Genomic DNA, 16,725 nt, shown 5'->3' with positions numbered 1-16,725 from the left:
AGTGTGGAGAATTCAATGAGCTATAATATAAAAATACATATACACAGTAAGCATTAATAACAGTACTGTGTGTAGCTGTTGTCACCATTATTGTGATCAGAGCTAACTGCTGGTTTGACACCACAGGAAAGCGTCTTTATTGTTGTTTCTTGTGGAGTGTGTGTGTGTGTGTGTGTGTGTGTGCGTGTGTGTGGTATGTGTGGTGTGGATGATGCCCAGAACTGAACCTGGAGGTAGAGGGGCAGTCAGCAAACCCCAGAGACCCTTCTGCCTCAGCCCAGCTGCACTGGGGCCACAGACTTGCAGGCCACACCAGGCTTTTTTAAATTGGGCGCTGGGGACTGGGATTCAGGTTCTCGCGTGTGCATGCAGGAAGTGCTTTTACCCACTAAGTCATCTCCCAGTCTTTTCTTGTGCTAACATCGGGGTGCTGGTCCCCTTAGGGCCATAGGAAGAGTTTACAGCTGGAAAGAGGGAGCGAGTGGGGAGTGGGTAGAAGTTGAAGAGGAAGACCCCGACACAGAGATGAGAGAGAGGCCCCAAGAAGAGAGACAGCGCTCAGTGAACGCAACAGGAGCGCGGCGCGCCCCTTACACTCTGCAGGTCTCCATCAGGATGGGATTAATTTACTTTCCAGCGCTGACCGTGCGTGCGTCACCGGCCCCGCGGGGCGGCCTGCTGCCCCCTCCCGGTCCCCCGCTCCCTTCCACACCCCGTTCCGGAGCCCGGTCCGCGATTGGCCGGCTCGGCCCGGGGCTGTCGCGGATTGGCGCTTGCTGGCCCGGGCCACCGAGTTTAAAGAGGGGGCGGGGGGGGAGGGCGCTGCCCAGCAGCGCTGCTGTCCCCGCCGTGCGCACCTGTCTTCGCAGCCTCTCCCGCTCCACCTCGAGTGTCCCGGAGCCAGCGGCTCGCGAGCGCGGCAGAGGGCAAGCCTAGGGCAGGCTCTGTCCAGGCCAGCGCAGGAGGCACAGTCCGTGAGGGTCGAGCACTGCGGCCACCATGGTAGCCACGTGCCTGCAGGTGGTGGGCTTCGTCACGAGCTTCGTGGGTTGGATCGGCATCATCGTCACCACATCTACCAATGACTGGGTGGTGACCTGCAGCTACACCATCCCCACCTGCCGAAAAATGGACGAACTGGGCTCCAAGGGGCTGTGGGCCGACTGCGTCATGGCCACTGGTCTCTACCACTGCAAGCCCTTGGTGGACATCCTCATCCTCCCGGGTAAGAACCCTGAACTCTCAAGGAGCTTCCAGAGGCAGGCTGGGCCAGAAACGGGGGTTTTAGACAGAGTTCTCAGAAGTTTGAGGACTCAGAGACCTCTGGGTACATTTTTGACACTTCCAATCCCACCTTGTAGGAGAATTAGCCCTAAACAACCACCTGTCGCCCTCAGTTTTTTTTTTTTTTCCTTAAATCTGGAACATGGGATAATAAAGGCAATTTGGCCACTGGCAACACTGGTCAATGGCTTTGAGAACTTAATGAATCCATCTAGTACACATAGTAGGAACTCACTCTTGTTAATTCCTATTACTTCCTCATCTCAGGTTCCCAAGCTAATGGACCAGAGATACAGAAGCCTGGCCCCTGCCTTCTCTGATGGGCTTCTGATTAGAGCCAGTCTGTAGATCGGAGGAGGAAAGATCACAGTATTTGGTGCCTCCACTAAGTATAGGTGAGCCTCTGAGACGGGACTCAGAGCCATCCCGGAGAGGTTAGGGTCACATGCAGGATTCTCTGGACTGGTTCCCTCAGGTCTCATGGCCTGTCTTGTCTGAGCCGGCACCATCCCTGTCCTTTGCCCTGGGGTCCTTCTGCAGTGACACCCCTCCTCTGTTAGGGTGACACCCTTCCCCAGTTCCTCGGAGCAGCTGCTGGGTATTAGAAGAAACAGCACCCTCGGAGAGGGACACTCCACCAGAGACAAAGGTCCGAGTTGGGGTCACTCGAGGGCTTGCAGCTGTGTCCCCGGGTGTGTGTGGGAGGACTGATGAGCCTCCGAAACGCTGGGTGAGGGAGTTTGGGAGGGCGCATCTTCCTTTGTGTCCTATGGGAAAGTTCGTGGAAACAGTTTGAAACCTGTAGCCGGTGGATGGCTTGGGAGGTCGTGAGCACCACCGGTAGACTCCTGCTAGAAATCTGTCACACGGGTGGTTTTACTGTCACCGAGGTGAAGTTCCCTGGCTCCCTCTGACCTTTGATGATGTGTGTATTTAAGAGCATAGCCAGGCCTTAAGATGAGGAGAAATCAGCCCTAAAGTTACTGGCCTGGAAGCAGCTGAATTTGTGCCTTCTTCAGAGCATTTGGCTTTCCAGAGACCCTGTACCCTCTCTGAGAGCCCTAAGTACCCCCTCTTTTCCATACCGGGCATTTGGAATTCACCTCCCTCCACCCAGCTCACTTACTGCTAGCTTCTTACCTTTATCCCAGGATGCTGTATTGGGAATTGAACCCTGGGCTTTGTTCATGTTAGACCAGGTCATTACAGACTGAGCAATACCTCCACCCCCATTGCATTTTAAGTTCTCTTTGCATTCGCTCCTAGTCCACACCTTGCCTCTACCGCATGGTAGGAGGGCCCAGTGCATGTCAGACCCGCCTTTCAGTACCCCTTTCTGCATTTGGACATTCCGAAGGACAGGCACTAAGGAACCCCAGTGTGGACTCAGCTTCAGCTAATGCTGGCTTTGGTGGACGTGGGTTAGACTCCAGGACCCAGCACTCACGATCTGGGTTCTTCCCCGGGACAAGTTGCGAACCTCAATAAACCCTAGGAGGTCTTCTCTAAAGAATTTAAACCAAACCAGCCACTTACCTTCCAGGATTGCTTGCAGCAGTCAATGGGACCAGAAACGAAGGCTCCCTTTGAAGTAGGAGATGTTCTAGAAAGGGCAAATGTCATTTTCTACTGACAGATGGGCATGGCAGTAGAGATTTCTGACTGATGTATAAATTCCCTTTGTTTCCTTCCCCTGAAATTACATTTCCTGAGCACTCGATGCCAAATGGCTTTTTTTCAGAGCACATAGGCCATGCTAGGGGCAGGGAGTATGTTTTGTAGAGAAGCCTGATTGTTTTATGCTTTCTTACCTTACCCATTGATCTCCGACTTCTGATTTCCAGACATGGCCTTGGGCCTGTAGCACGTGGACAGCCTTGTGCCATAACTTTCAGAGCATCAGTTTGAGCTGACTACTGCCTCTGTGTGGGCCCTGGCTCTTCTCCCAGCTGCCAGGAGGGGCTGAGCCTCAGACTTCTGGACCTCCTCCCGGGATCCACCAGTCGATGATACCTGATAGGTTCTCTCCCTCCTGGGATCTACAAGTCTATCTATGATACCTGGTGATAGGTTCTCTCATTCTGAAGATGAGCTAGATGGGCAGTGGTCGGAAGAGAGTCCATGTGGCATACCTTGCTGAGGGGCAGTGTTGGTGCTGTGTGTTAGAACAAAAGGGAGGTTGGCTGGGTCTGACATGGGGTCCTGGTACCCGGGAAAGAATTAGGGTGAGTTCTTGGCTTTGCCATTAACTCAGCGTCACTCAGGCCACTAGCTCTAACTCTGCCTAAGCAAATGAAACAAAACAGCCATCATTTATAAGTGCAACACTTTTTGTCTAACGTGGGGAGAATGTTTCAACGAGAAACAATAAATGATGTAAAAGTGTAACAGTAAATTTAAATTTCCTGGTGAAATTCTCCTGGTTTCTGTTCAGCTTTATTTTACATGAAGTTGTGCATATTATAATCTGTGTCCTCGTTGAGTTCTCACTTAGCATTTTTATTTGACAGCACAGAGTGGCTACTTTTGCTCTACATTTCTCTTTCAACTCACCTTTTCATCGATAGTTATGTCATCTGTTATGGGGGCATGAAGACCAAGACAGGGGTCTACTCTACAGGCATCCCCAGGGCTGGAGAGACACCTTTTAAGCCTTGACAGATGGCACCATTAATAAAGCAGGGAATGGAACTTGACCATCTAAGGGGATGGGAGTCATGAGGACAGCAGCCTCTGTGGGGTGGGGGAGAGAGGGGTAGTCTCAGTCCTAGCTTGTAGTGTAGTCAGGGCTACACATATTCACACCCATTGTGGACTGAGGACAAAATCACCAGTACCCTGAAGATACCAGCACCACACTATGCTGAGTGTGGTGTCTCATGCCTGTAATTCCAGCTCTGGGGAGGCTGAAGCAGGAAGATCATGAGATTGAGAATTGCCTGGACTATGGTGAGTTCCTGTATCGCCTTGATACAGAGCAATAACATCAGTAATACTTGCTGCCAGTCTTTCAGTGCTTAACATAGAACATATTCTGAAGACTCTTTGAAGTGTGAATTTCATTGCCAGCGGAGTTAGTTCTATTAGGGAGGAGGAGGGGCCTTATGATTATCGCTCTGGAGACAAGGAAGCAAGATGCAGTAACTGACTGGCTAAGGTTCCGCAGGCCGACGGTGTGGCAGTAGACCGGAGTCAACAACCCGCCATCATAGGTGACCTTTTAACATTTGAGTGTCTAGGTGAACCTTTAACAAGGTGTTACAACAGTGTAAGCGAAGGCTTGCCTGCTCCACCGTGGCCCAGTGGTCTGCATCCCTACCTGGCTTCTGTTTTTCCTGCACCCTCACTGCCCTTATCACCAAGTTTCTTTAAAAGTTAAGGGTGCGGGGTGACCTTGGACCACACTGATCACATTTTAGGTCTTAGAGGGGACAAGGAGGAGGAAGGTGGTGTTGAATTCCCGAGAGGTGGGACTCAAGAGTAAGAGGACCCCAAGTCCAAACCGCCCTTCTGTTCTCTCGTTCCAGGCTACGTGCAGGCTTGCAGGGCCCTCATGATTGCTGCTTCGGTTCTGGGTCTGCCAGCCATCCTTCTGTTGCTGACGGTTCTTCCTTGCATCCGCATGGGCCACGAGCCTGGAGTGGCCAAGTACAGGCGAGCCCAGCTGGCCGGGGTGCTCCTCATCCTGCTGGGTAAGCTTTCTCTTTGGCTCCCCCACTCTAGTGAATGTGAAGGAGCTCAGATCTTGGAGTTGCTACTTCAAGAGAAACGTGAAAAGAAGTCAAGAGGACATCCTGGGCAACAGAAACCCGGAAGCTGTGTCCCTTTAGGTTACATTCCAGAGGAATTTAGACAGGACCCGAAGTTACATCTATGAGAAGAGCTAGTGGGTAACAAAAATGACTACCTAAGGAAAATTGGAAGGAAGAGGCTGTGTGGCGGCTCTCTAGGCAGGATCCACAGTAGAACCCCTTTAGAATAACTTATTCACAGACCTCATGGCAGATCAATTAAACTGGAATTTTCTGGTTATCAAGTCAGGAAAGATATTTTTTTAAGGAGGCTCCCAGGGTGGTTCTAAACACAATAAGAAATGAGAGCCTCATTAATATCTAACAAAAGGACAGGGAGAGAAGAGCACAAAGGAAAAGGTGTGGGGGCGGTAGACCAGTGGGTGACGGATGAATGTTTTGTTAAGCAAGTGTTCATTAATCAACTACAGCAGGCACTTGGGTAGGCAGTGGGGACCCTGATGGGGAAAAGGAATGTCTGCTTTGGGTGTGTGTAGACACTCCAGGGTATGGAGTCTGGGAAGGTCACCTTAAAATGGCTTGTATGCAGTGTACAGGGAGGACAGCCCCTAAGTCACACTGGAGGGTTTTCCCAGAGCACTGGACTCCAGAGAGTTGAGGAGCGGTGACAGGTCATGGATGGAGGGGAGAACAGTCTGAACTGAGGGGGTGTGTGCTCATTCAGTTTCGCTGATCATACCTGCACATAGGAGCTTGATTCAACGCCCTGCTGAGGGTCTTGTCTCCTGCACTACAAAAATAAATGCTGGCAAGAAGCACAGGTGTAATCTTAGCCCATACAAGGTGAAGGCAGGAGGGTCAGAAGTTCAAGGTCATCTTCTTGGCTAATGAGGATAGCCTGGGATACATAAGACTCACTAGTACTCTTTTTCTTTTTTTGAGTTTTCAAGGCAGGGTTTCTCTGTGTAACAACCCTGGCTGTCCTGGAACTCACTCTGTAGACCAGGCTGACTTCAAACTCACAGAGATCCACCTGCCTCTGCCTCCCAAGCGCTAGGATTAAAGGCATGCGCTACCAGGGCCCCAACATAAGACTCACTGGGATAGATAAAATACATTGTCTCAAAAAATAGAGTTTTTTTTCTTACCTTTCTCCTAAGAGCTCCAAGTGAGACAGGGGTCTAAACAACTGCGGAGTGGCCTGTGGGAAGGAAAGGAACAAGTGAAGTGTGGAGATGCAAATTGTGGGTTTGCTTTGCTTTGTTTCTGGTTTTTGAGTTTTTGAGGAAGCAATGTGTGGTTTGAAACTTCCCAGATGAATCTGCTTTTCACTTTTCATATATATATATATTTGAGACAGAGTTTATATAGGCCTGGCTGTCCTGGAACTCCCTATGTACACCAGGCTGGCCTTGAACTCATCGATCCACCTGCCTCTGCCTCCCGAGTCCTGGGATTAAAGGCATGCACCACCACCTGGCTGGTTTTTCTTCGACTTATTTTTTTCATCTATTTATGTGTGTGTGCACCTGCACAGAGGACAGTTGGTTCTAACCTTCCACCATGTGGGACCCAGAGAACAAACTCAGGTCTCCAGCCTGGGCAGCAAGCACTGGCCTAAGTTTTCTTTATCTTTTGAAGGTGGCTTGGTATAGGAAGACAGTTTGACAGCCGAGGAGAGTGGGGTGGAGCTGGAGAGAGGGTGTGCATCTGTCAGTCCGCTTGTCTGTCTCCGTCCAACCTGTGGGTGAAAAGAAACCTGAGCCCAAGGCTTGGCAGCAGCTCGCCGTAAGGACGGGATGGATGGAGGGGCTTGCAGTCCCGGTCTAGCCTCTCATTTTGGTACTGCCTGCCCCTTTTGATTGCTGTCAGGTTTATTTCTCAGCAGGTCTCCCCTGGCCTTCATGTTGTCTTGACTGGATGGAGCTGGCTCTGGAATGTGGAGCTCATTGTCTCAAGGGTGTTATCTGCTGCTTTCCTTCACGTCTTCTCTCCCCCAGCCACAAGGCCCTTGTTTCCACTGTCAGGGATGGGTGGGAGAAGCCACAGTGTGAAGGCTCCCTTTGTGTGTAGCTCTGGGTTGTTTTCTGCCACTCATCACTCTCTGGGGAGAAGTTGGTCCTGGGCCTATGCTCAGTCCTGGGGGTCACTGGTGATGTCCCAGCTGAAGTATAGCTGCTGAGCACGAAGTAGTACTAGAGCTGGGGGCCTGGAAATGGGCAGTGTCACAGCTGGTTCTGAGGCGGAAACTGAACATGAGTTCAGTTCTTTCTGGTCCTGAACGTCTCTTGACTATTTTTTCTGAAGGCTTAAAGGAAAGCCCGCCCAGGAGCTTGATTCTGTGGCTTCTGAAGCCAGAGGCAGTGTGGGGGGAGCAACAGGCGCCTCAGAGCTGGGGAAGATGCAGGCCCTGGGCCCTAACTTTTTTCATCTTGTCGGTTGGAGTCAGGATGCCACTGCCTTCCAGCAGAGTCAGCTGGGGCAGCTACTGCCTCTGAACAGCCATGCCTTCCTTCCCAGCTTAGTGAGGACAGCATGATGAAGTATGGGGAGTATTTAGCGTGGCATCTGGCACAGAGTAGGTCACGGTTGCCATGATTGTGGTTACTACTGGCTAGAGGGAATAGAGAGCCAACCCAATCACGTTTGAGTTCCACAAGGATCATGTCCACGCACAGAACTGGAGAGGACAGCCGTGATGTTGCACTTCCAGAAACATCACCTGCATCCTGACTAAATGGAAATGGGCCTCCATAGAAATCAGAATGTGGGCACCCACAGGTGAGATGGTCACTGTTCCCATCATGAAGGGACCGTGACTCCTTGTTCAGGTTCGTTCATTCTCCTGCGCTGTGGAAAGCGCTTCAGCTGCGTGTCTCCCGGGATTGGGCCGGGAGGAACCGCGACTCGTCTTCCTTGGGGACTTCTTTCATCTTTTCTTCCCCCTTTAAACATCCGGGCCTGGTGGCTTCACTTCTGACGGAAAAAGTTGTTTCAGCTGCACACTACTTCGGGTTAATGGTGAATTGTACTAAAATCAAGGGTGTGGCTACATGGGAGATGAACTGCGCGTTGTACTTACAGGTTTCCTACTGGGAAAGGGAATCCTGCATTTGGAAAGAGTGAGGTTCTTAATCCAGAGCAGAGGAGAGGAGCTGGAGAAACGTCCCAGACTTATTTACTGAATACACACAAGACCCTAGTCTAAATAAAAGTCCCTCTGGGTAGTGGAAATGGTGGGACATCTTAATATGGCAGTGACTCTGCTGGTAATCAGAGGCCCCAGATGCTGTGAGAACACTTTCTGTGATTGTTCTTAAAAAGTATATTAACAAGTGCCTGGTATAGTGGAGAGCGACTGGGGACTAGCTTCAAACCCTAGCAACACGTACACAAACAATAAATAAGAATACAATTAAATTTAACAGACAACCGTGAGACTTGTTTCAGAATGCTGTAGGAAACAGTAGATGATGATGTGTGCAGTAAAAACAACGAGAAAAACGTCCGTGTTGAAAGCTGGCCAGGAAAATAATGGACTCGAATATTCCACTGACTTGGTGATGGGGTGAGTGCTGGTTTCCCGACTACCACTGTGTGGGAGGAGCATGACCTCTCTGGGCTGCTCCCTTAGGTCATTGCTTTAGGAAACAATAGGCAAGAAAAGAAAAACTCAAGCTTTTCTAGATCCATACGGGAAAAGAACAAATAACTATGGCTCCACAGCTCACTGAGAAAGAAATACTACTTTCCTTTACCCTGCGCCCCATTCCCGTATGTAGGCTTCAGACTTACTGTCCCAGTGCAGTTAAGCTCGGCTTCCCGGTCATCCTTCCACTTTTCCACACCCCGCTGCCCAAGACCATAGATGTTCCTGGTGACTATCTCAGTGTACCGAGGAGGATACAGTCAGGACAGCTCAAGTAATTTAACGGTGCTTTAAATAGTCCCTTTAGTGCCTAGTATAGACTCGAGAAGGCCTGAAAACACACGCACACGTCATGGAAGAAGAGATGCAGGTGTCTGGGGGAGTTCCCCACATCCGGTGTCTTTTTCTTTCTCTGTTTTTCTCTTGTTTGTTACCTGAAAACTCAGACACATCTGCATTCATTTTATTTAACTTCATCTTATCTTTTTTCCCTGTGTGTGTGTGTGTGTGTGTGTATGTGTATGTGTGTGTATATGTGTGTATGTGTGTGTGTGTATGTGTGTGTGTGTGCGCGTGTATGTGTATGTGTGTATGTGTGTGTATGTGTATGTGTGTGTGTATGTGTGTGTGTGTATGTGTATGTGTGTGTGTATGTGTATGTGTGTGCGTGTGTGCGTGTGTGAGTGTGTGTGTGTGTATGTGTATGTGTGTGTGTGTGTGTGTGTGTGTGTGTGTGTGTGATATGCTCTTGAGAGGGTATGTGGAGGACCTAAGCTGTCCTCTATCACTTTTTGCCTTATTCCCCTGAGACTTGGAACGAGGCTGGAAGTCAACAGGTTCCAGTGATCTTCCTCTTCTGTCCCCTACAGTTCTGGGGTTACAGACTCAAGTGGCTATGCCTAGATCTTTATGTGGGTACTGGGGATTTGAACTGAGGTTCTCATTGTTGTGCAATAAGTTCTTTTACCCACTGAACCTCTCCTCAGCCCACATTTATTTATTTTTCTTTTGCTACTTTTTAGTTGACACCTAATAATTGTATATATTTAAGAGTTGTGTGCATCTCATTTACTTAATTTCTGAATATTACCATGTGTTATTTAACCTCTAAAAAGATGGGAAGATAGACTTAAATTTCCCTTTTGTAAACTATCTTCCTAAATACTTTGTTTAGTTAAGATAGATTAGGAACTTTTAGCAAAGATGCATCCTTTCAACTAAGGAACACATTGTATTGCATTATTTGAAAATCGTCCCTAATACATGCCAATGTTCTCACTCTTTAACAAGGAGGGGATTTTATGTAGGAGAGGGCCAAATCCGTGTGTGTCTGCATCGCTTTCTTCTCCCCACTCCCCCCCTCCCTTACTTAGCTTCTCTTCCCCTCAACAGACTGCAGAATCCCACTCCTTCCTGTGCAGGTTCGGAATGTATGAATTGAGGGAGTAAGAAATCTGAGTGCAAAATTGCTATCTTGTCTTAGAGACTTAATTTAAAAACAAATTCTGACCTATATAAAGAAGGGAGGCATCGGGTTGTTTATCTTTCTTTACCTTACGGGTAACTGTGACTTTTCATAAAAACCTATTATTTTTTCCCAGATAACAGGACCATTTCAAACTCCGGTTTTTTGGGGATAGGATGGTAGGTACACAGACGGAAACAGGCCTAGTGAGCCTGTGCCTTTGGGAAAGCCAACAGTGGCTGTGGTTTTTCACTCTTTCAGATTGTTCAGTGAGGTGGTGATTTAGCTCGTATTTCCTAACTTTACTGGTCAATCAGCTCCTTCATGCCCCCTCACCTGTCCAAAGCTACTGTTGAAATGGAGTACATTCTCTATTCTCCTTTTTGTGTCTAAACACTTTTCCTTTCGAGTTCAGCTGGGGTCACTGCAGGTCAGCCTCTAGTTCCCTTTCCTGTTGGGTGGTGGCCTGTCTTCTCTTAACGCTTTTGGTGTGGCTCACCTTTGGGTGCCACAGGAATTCCACCGAGTTCGTCCATCTGCTAGGAAGGAAGGGGCCGTTTGCCTTGTTTTGCAGGGGTTATGAGAGCGGGAGATTTTAATGAGGTAAACTGTGAGTTTGTGACTCTCACTGTGTTACATTCACATTCAAATTTGTGGTTGGGGTGTAGGCAGGGGAAAGTGGGACCAAAATGAGACGACCTTTCATCCATCTGTCTGTCCATCCATACATCCGTTCATCCATCTGTCTGTCTTTTATTGTCCACCCACTGACGGGTCCAATTCTATGTGGTCACTATATAAATGTATAAGCATTCTCCCCTTCTCTAGTGAGTCACATACAGTAAATCTAACAACTTCTCTAACACATGCAAAGTCAGCCATCATCTGTGGGACAGGAAGCCTGGCTCTTCCTAGCTGCTTTATCTGTGTTTAGGAAATAAAGGGATGCTAAGTGCATTGGAGACCATTTTTGGTCTTGCTGTTCACAATCTAAAGCTAATCTGAATGTTCCTAGTTTTCCCAAAGGGGAGGAATGGTGTAAGCACTTGTGTGCATGAGTGTGCATGTGTGTTTTATGTGTAAATACAAAGTAGCCCAAAAGGATAACACTTAATTTGAACCATGGAGTGCTTCGAAACCAGTTAGCTGTTCATGGGATGGACTGGCTGTATTGACTCAGTCAGTTGTTTGGGAACAAGCCCTTTTTCCCTTACGCTTCTCACTCCTTTGCCTGCTCCTCTCAGTGTACCTGGGCAGGAAAAGCTTTTGCTGATGGCTGGTGTGTCCTTTCTGAGGCTAGGAATGACCTCTTTTTTATTGTGTATCTTGCTCAGGGGGTGCATCTCGTCATTGTTAATAGAACTGTTGTAGGCTACATGGTAAATGTGATGAGATCATTTCCAATCTTTCCAAATGAGTAAGACTTGAATCCTTAGTTTACAGTTGATGTTAAAGAAAGACTGTATTTCCTCTTCGTGCTCAGATAGTGTAACTTAGAAAGCTCATGTAGAAACCAGAAAAATAGCTTGCTGCATTGAAAGCTACAAGGGCACCCCAGGAGACAAACTCTGGGCGGGCGGTGTGGTGCTGCAGCTTGAACTGGTCCATGGTTTTTAGGATGCCGCTGGAGGTCTCGTTGTTCTGTCATGTCGGGCAACTCTAACGGGCCATCTCAAGTGAAAGTTTTTACTAAAATTTCTGTCCTGCTGTGGTTGAGAGAGATCAGACTATACCAAAGGGAAACATGGGGTTTTGTTTCGAGCTGTGTTGTCCAGTAAAATAGTCATTAGATACATGTGGCCATTTGAGTGAAAATCATTAAAATTAAAAAAATCAAAATTTCAGTCTCACTAGCCCCATGGCATAAGTGAAATGACCCTGTGTAGCTTGTTGCCACCCTATTTGGTAGAGTGGTTTAAATGTTTAAATTTCCTTTAAAAAATCTGGACTACCGAGAAGGCTCAGCAGGTAGAGGCACTTGCCTCCAAGCCTGACAGTTTGAGTTCGATCCTTGGTACCCACATTGTGGACTCCGGAAACTTGTTCTCTGACTTCCACACACACCCTGTGACATGTGTGCTCACTTATCACATACTCACATGCAATAAACAAATTAAAAAGTAATGAAAAATTAAAAACCTTGAATAGATGAACTATTTTTACCCAAAGAACTGGGTAAAAGCTTGATCATGAAAGACACCACACAAACTTAGACCCTTGCCTGGTCCTCTGTCAATACCTAGCAATGCTCACTCCAGCAAGAAAAAAGTGATAGCTCACCCAGGTCTTTGTAATGTGGATCTACTAATTCAAGAAAATGGTGTGGAAAACTGAGATGGATATCTTCTTGTTTCTCATTTTGAAGAGCCTGATTATTTACTCCTTCAGCCAGGAAACTCTGAGCTGTGTCTGGTGCTGAGCTGAACCTTGAGTTTCTACACATTAATAAGGCATGGGGTTGAGGCCTAGACACATAAAGCCATAAGTCTAATATGATAAGTCAGTATGATAAGAGAATTGTAAATCTAGAGAGCTGGGGATGAGGCTCAGTTAATAGAGTATGCCTGGCAAATATTCCATCCCTGGCACCCCATAAACTGGTTGTATTAGCTCGTGCCTGAAACCCCAGAACTCAGGGCATGAGATTCAGGGTTATTGGCTATAGAGCATGGCTTCTTAATGAGTGCAAGGTCATCCTGGGCCTGAAAAACTCAAAACTACAGCAACAAACACAGAAACGGAACCCGAACTAAAAGTAACACGTGTAAGTAAAAACAAGTACATGAGTTCGGGGCTTAAACCATTATAGTAAGTCTTTACAAGGGTGTTTGCCTCAGCTGCCTGTTGAGAAAAACAAAGACCAGCCATTGAACACAGCCTATTGTAAGTCAGCTCATTCCACCGAGCAGAGGTCGCCAAAGAAGCAATGCTTTGTGTACCGGTGTTTTCGGAGCGGATTGGAAGGGGCGTGTCTGTGGCGTGAACGTGCCTGCCCAGCGCACTTGGTGTGTGACGGGTGTGCCCAGTCACCCTCTCTCCCTGTCTCCCCAGCTCTCTGCGCCATTGTCGCCACCATCTGGTTCCCTGTCTGTGCCCACCGTGAGATCACCATCGTGAGCTTTGGCTACTCGCTGTACGCAGGCTGGATCGGAGCTGTGCTGTGCCTGGTGGGCGGCTGCGTCATCGTCTGCTGCTCCGGGGACGCACAGGCATTTGGAGAAAACCGTTTCTATTACTCCTCTGGCTCCAGCTCGCCAACGCATGCCAAGAGTGCCCACGTATAAGAGGGCTGCTCCGCTGCCCACCGAGGTGCTGGGCCTGGGGCCCTGGGTTTCCTCCGCAGTGGGGAGAAGCCCATTTCTCTGCCGGGCACTGAAGCCAAAGGTGTAGAAAGTGTCCCGCCTGGCGGTCTGCAGTCCTAACAGCCCATCCGCCCCACCACTTCTTGGTTCTTAAAAGAAATCTCTAGCTCAGATAATGCCCACATAGTTTTCTCCTGGTGTTGACCGCTTTTAGCTCTTTCCTTGGGCATTCCATTGTTGTTGATTAAAAAAATATTTTGTTTCTTTCTTAAATTCAAATGTCTTGGGAACATTGCTGCCTTGGGTGTGGATTGGGAGAGAGATAAAAGACACTTTTCAAACGGTTACTGATGACAATGGAGGCCTCATAGAGACACAGCTCTGTTTTTTCTTCCCCCTTGAGTTTCAAGGTTACTTGCATACAAGAGATAGAAAATGGGAACACGGGTGGGAGGGACTCCTGAACGTTCTCTCTGCGTGAATGCTTCCCTTTTATAAGTTGTGGGGTCGGGACTTTTTTTTTTAGTTTGTGATTTTACATTTATCTGTACATACTTTTTCAAGATCGATCATTTTTATAACCATGGGTTTCCTGAAATTTTCAATTCACCAATATGAAGGAAATGAACCACACAGATTTTAATATGCAGTAACAGTACGAAGATTATAACCTTAACTGCCCGTCCACGATTTCCAGGTTTGTATGCTGTAGGTTTTAATTCTACAGTTGTGTGTGTATGCTTCAAATTAACACCTTTTAAAAGCTTTTCTCACCCTCTACCTCTGTCTCCATTCTGTCAGCGATCTTGAAGCGATGCTGTTTAACATAAATTGTACTGTTGAATTTGGCTAAAACACTGATGGTCTGTCTGTCGGGATCCGAGACTCTAGACACCCCACACAGGCTTGGTGCATTTTGTTAAGGTAAAATCAGTGCAATAAAATAACAAAGTGTCTCCCAAACTGGTTTTTAGTCTTCTGTTGTATTCAGAGTATCATCTGATTCAAAACAAAACAAAACTCATCAAATTAATTTCTGATCACGAGCTAAGAACAAATTGTTTGGGGTTGGTGAAGTGCTTACTGCTGAAGCATGGGGATTTGAGTTCAGTTAGGGTCAGCCAAGGGTTGGTAGCCCCAGTACCCTCTCTCCTCTCTCTGGCTCTCTGCGTCATGTGCTGTGTAGTCAGGAGGATCCCTGGGGAGTCTAGACAGTTGGGAAACTCCAGGTTCAGTCAGAGATCTTGTTTAAAAAGAAAAAAAAAAAAAAAAGATAATGTGCCTGGCATGGGAGTTCATTTTTTCTTTCCTGAGACAGGGTTTCTTTGTGTAGCCTTAGCTGTCATAGAATTCTCTGTAGATCACGCTGGCCTCCAACTCACAGAGATCCACCTGCCTCTGCCTCCTGAGTGCTGGGATTAAAGTCATGCACAGCCACCACCACCTGGCTTCACACCTTTAATCTCAGAACTTGGGAGGCAGAGTCAGGGGGATATCTGTGAGTCCATCTTGGTCTGCAAAGTGAGTTCCAAGACAGCCAGGGCTGCATAGAGACCCTGTCTCGAACAAAACCAAAACCAAACAAAACGAATCGACCAAACCACCAGACAAGAACAGTAAGGATTAGGGTTGGGGGAGATGCCTCGTTTACCTCCGCCTTCCACAGCTCCAAGCTCCCGAAGCCAGTAACAGCTGGAGGCAGTAGTGCCCGAGCTGGTGCCCCCACATCAGGAGGCGGGGACAGGGACAGGGCAGTTACCAGAAGCTTGTGGGTCAGCTGGCAGCCGGAACCTGAGAGGCCCCGTTGAAGCAAGGCGGAAGGAGAGGAGGCTTTGTGCCTCCCACGTGTGCCTTCACACCTGTCTCCCCCAAACACACACAGACGCAGACTGAAAACGCTCATTTCATCATCGAGTATAGGGTATCCTTAAGATCGACATTCTCTCTGGAAGTGCCCATGCCCAAATACCATAGTAGAAATGATTTCTAAGTTACTTATGCAGAAAAGGCCTCCTTCATGCTAACAAACATGACTGATTTGTCAGGCTGGCTAGAGGACACCCTTACCTCACTGCCCGTGTCAGGGTTTTAGGATTATGAACGAGAAGGACAAACAGCCTGTGGGAGAGAGGGGGCAAATGACCAGTCTGAAGCACCATCAGGCCAGGACTCTCTGTCTTGGGGGCTTGTGTTTTTCTCTCCTGGATCTTTCTCTGAGGCTGCTGCTTGCTGACTCTCAGGAGAGGATGTGTTACCTCTGCAGCATCTGGTCTCCTCGATGCTGTTGCCTGACTAATCCAGGAGCACATCCTGCAGGCTGTGTCCGAAGTGTTGGGGCTTGTTACCAGTTTGCTGTAGGAGACTAGATGATCTTTGAGAATACCATCATCCAGCGGGAAGCTGTGAACCATGTCCGAGCCTCGGAAATTCCTGATAGCCACATTTTAAAAAAGCTGAAACTGCCAGGCGGTGGTGGCGCACGCCTTTAATACCAGCACTCTGGAGGTAGAGCCAGGCGGATCTCTGTGAGTTCAAGGCCAGCCTGGTCTCTAAAGCGAGTTCCAGGAAAGGCACAAAGCTACACAGAGAAACCCTGTCTCGAAAAACAAACAAACAAACAAACAAACAAAAAAACCAACCAACCAACCAAACAAACAAACAAAAAAACCTGAAACTGTGCAAGTGAAAGGAATTTTAATATATTCTATTTAATGTAGTCCATTCAAATTTTTCTCATTTCAGTATGTACACAGCTATTAGATTCTCCACAATGTTCTCTTGGTATTAGGATTTCGGGTTCTGGTATGTTTTATACTTACAGCTCATCTCAGTTTGGATCAGCCATTTTGCAAGGGGTGAGTAGCCACAGGCTAGCAGCTGTTGGATTAATTAGCCCAGCTACAAAATAGTAGGATCTGTCTCTGCAATCCTAAGAGGAACTCAATTTTATTTTATCTCTCTCCTTGAGTTCCATTAGAATGTGGCCAATACACTTTTTGGACAATCCTAGTAAATCTTAATTCATGTGGAGACAGGGACCCCCCACAAGCACATTCCAAAATGGCAGCCTCAGTATACTGTCTACCTAAATCACAGGGAGCAAGGAGTCCATGCTCCTGAGACCTGGTCCTGTCAGGAGAACTTTCCATCTTCTTCTTCTTTTTTTTTTTTTTTTTTTTTTTTTTTTTTTTTTGTTTTTTTTGTTTTTTTTCGAGACAGGGTTTCTCTGTGTAGCTTTGGTGCCTGTCCTGGAGCTCGCTCTGTAGACCAAGC

The 16,725-nt window shown here is 47.8% G+C and overlaps 1 protein-coding gene across 1 annotated transcript; it reads left to right on the top strand.

Annotated features, from left to right (window-relative positions):
• The first annotated feature begins 852 nt into the window (after positions 1 to 852).
• On the top strand, positions 853 to 14,081 carry Cldn11 (claudin 11). The gene is made up of 3 exons (XM_059265298.1): positions 853 to 1,225; positions 4,812 to 4,976; positions 13,202 to 14,081. Exons 1-3 carry the CDS (start codon positions 1,000 to 1,002, stop codon positions 13,432 to 13,434), a joined length of 624 nt encoding a protein of 207 aa, XP_059121281.1. The 5' UTR covers positions 853 to 999; the 3' UTR covers positions 13,435 to 14,081.
• Positions 14,082 to 16,725: the final 2,644 nt, after the last annotated feature.

This window comes from Peromyscus eremicus, chromosome 6 (genome assembly GCF_949786415.1).
Source record: "Peromyscus eremicus chromosome 6, PerEre_H2_v1, whole genome shotgun sequence".
Classification (NCBI taxonomy): Eukaryota; Metazoa; Chordata; class Mammalia; order Rodentia; family Cricetidae; genus Peromyscus; species Peromyscus eremicus.
This window is presented reverse-complemented; position numbering and strand designations above follow the sequence as displayed.

Excerpts from the sequence above, each read along its gene's own strand:
- Cldn11 (XM_059265298.1), top strand. The coding sequence starts at position 1,000 with ATGGTAGCCACGTGCCTGCAGGTGGTGGGCTTCGTCACGAGCTTCGTG. Across the intron at positions 1,226-4,811 it reads GGACATCCTCATCCTCCCGG|GCTACGTGCAGGCTTGCAGG; the intron begins GTAAGAACCCTG and ends CTCTCGTTCCAG. Across the intron at positions 4,977-13,201 it reads GGTGCTCCTCATCCTGCTGG|CTCTCTGCGCCATTGTCGCC; the intron begins GTAAGCTTTCTC and ends CTGTCTCCCCAG.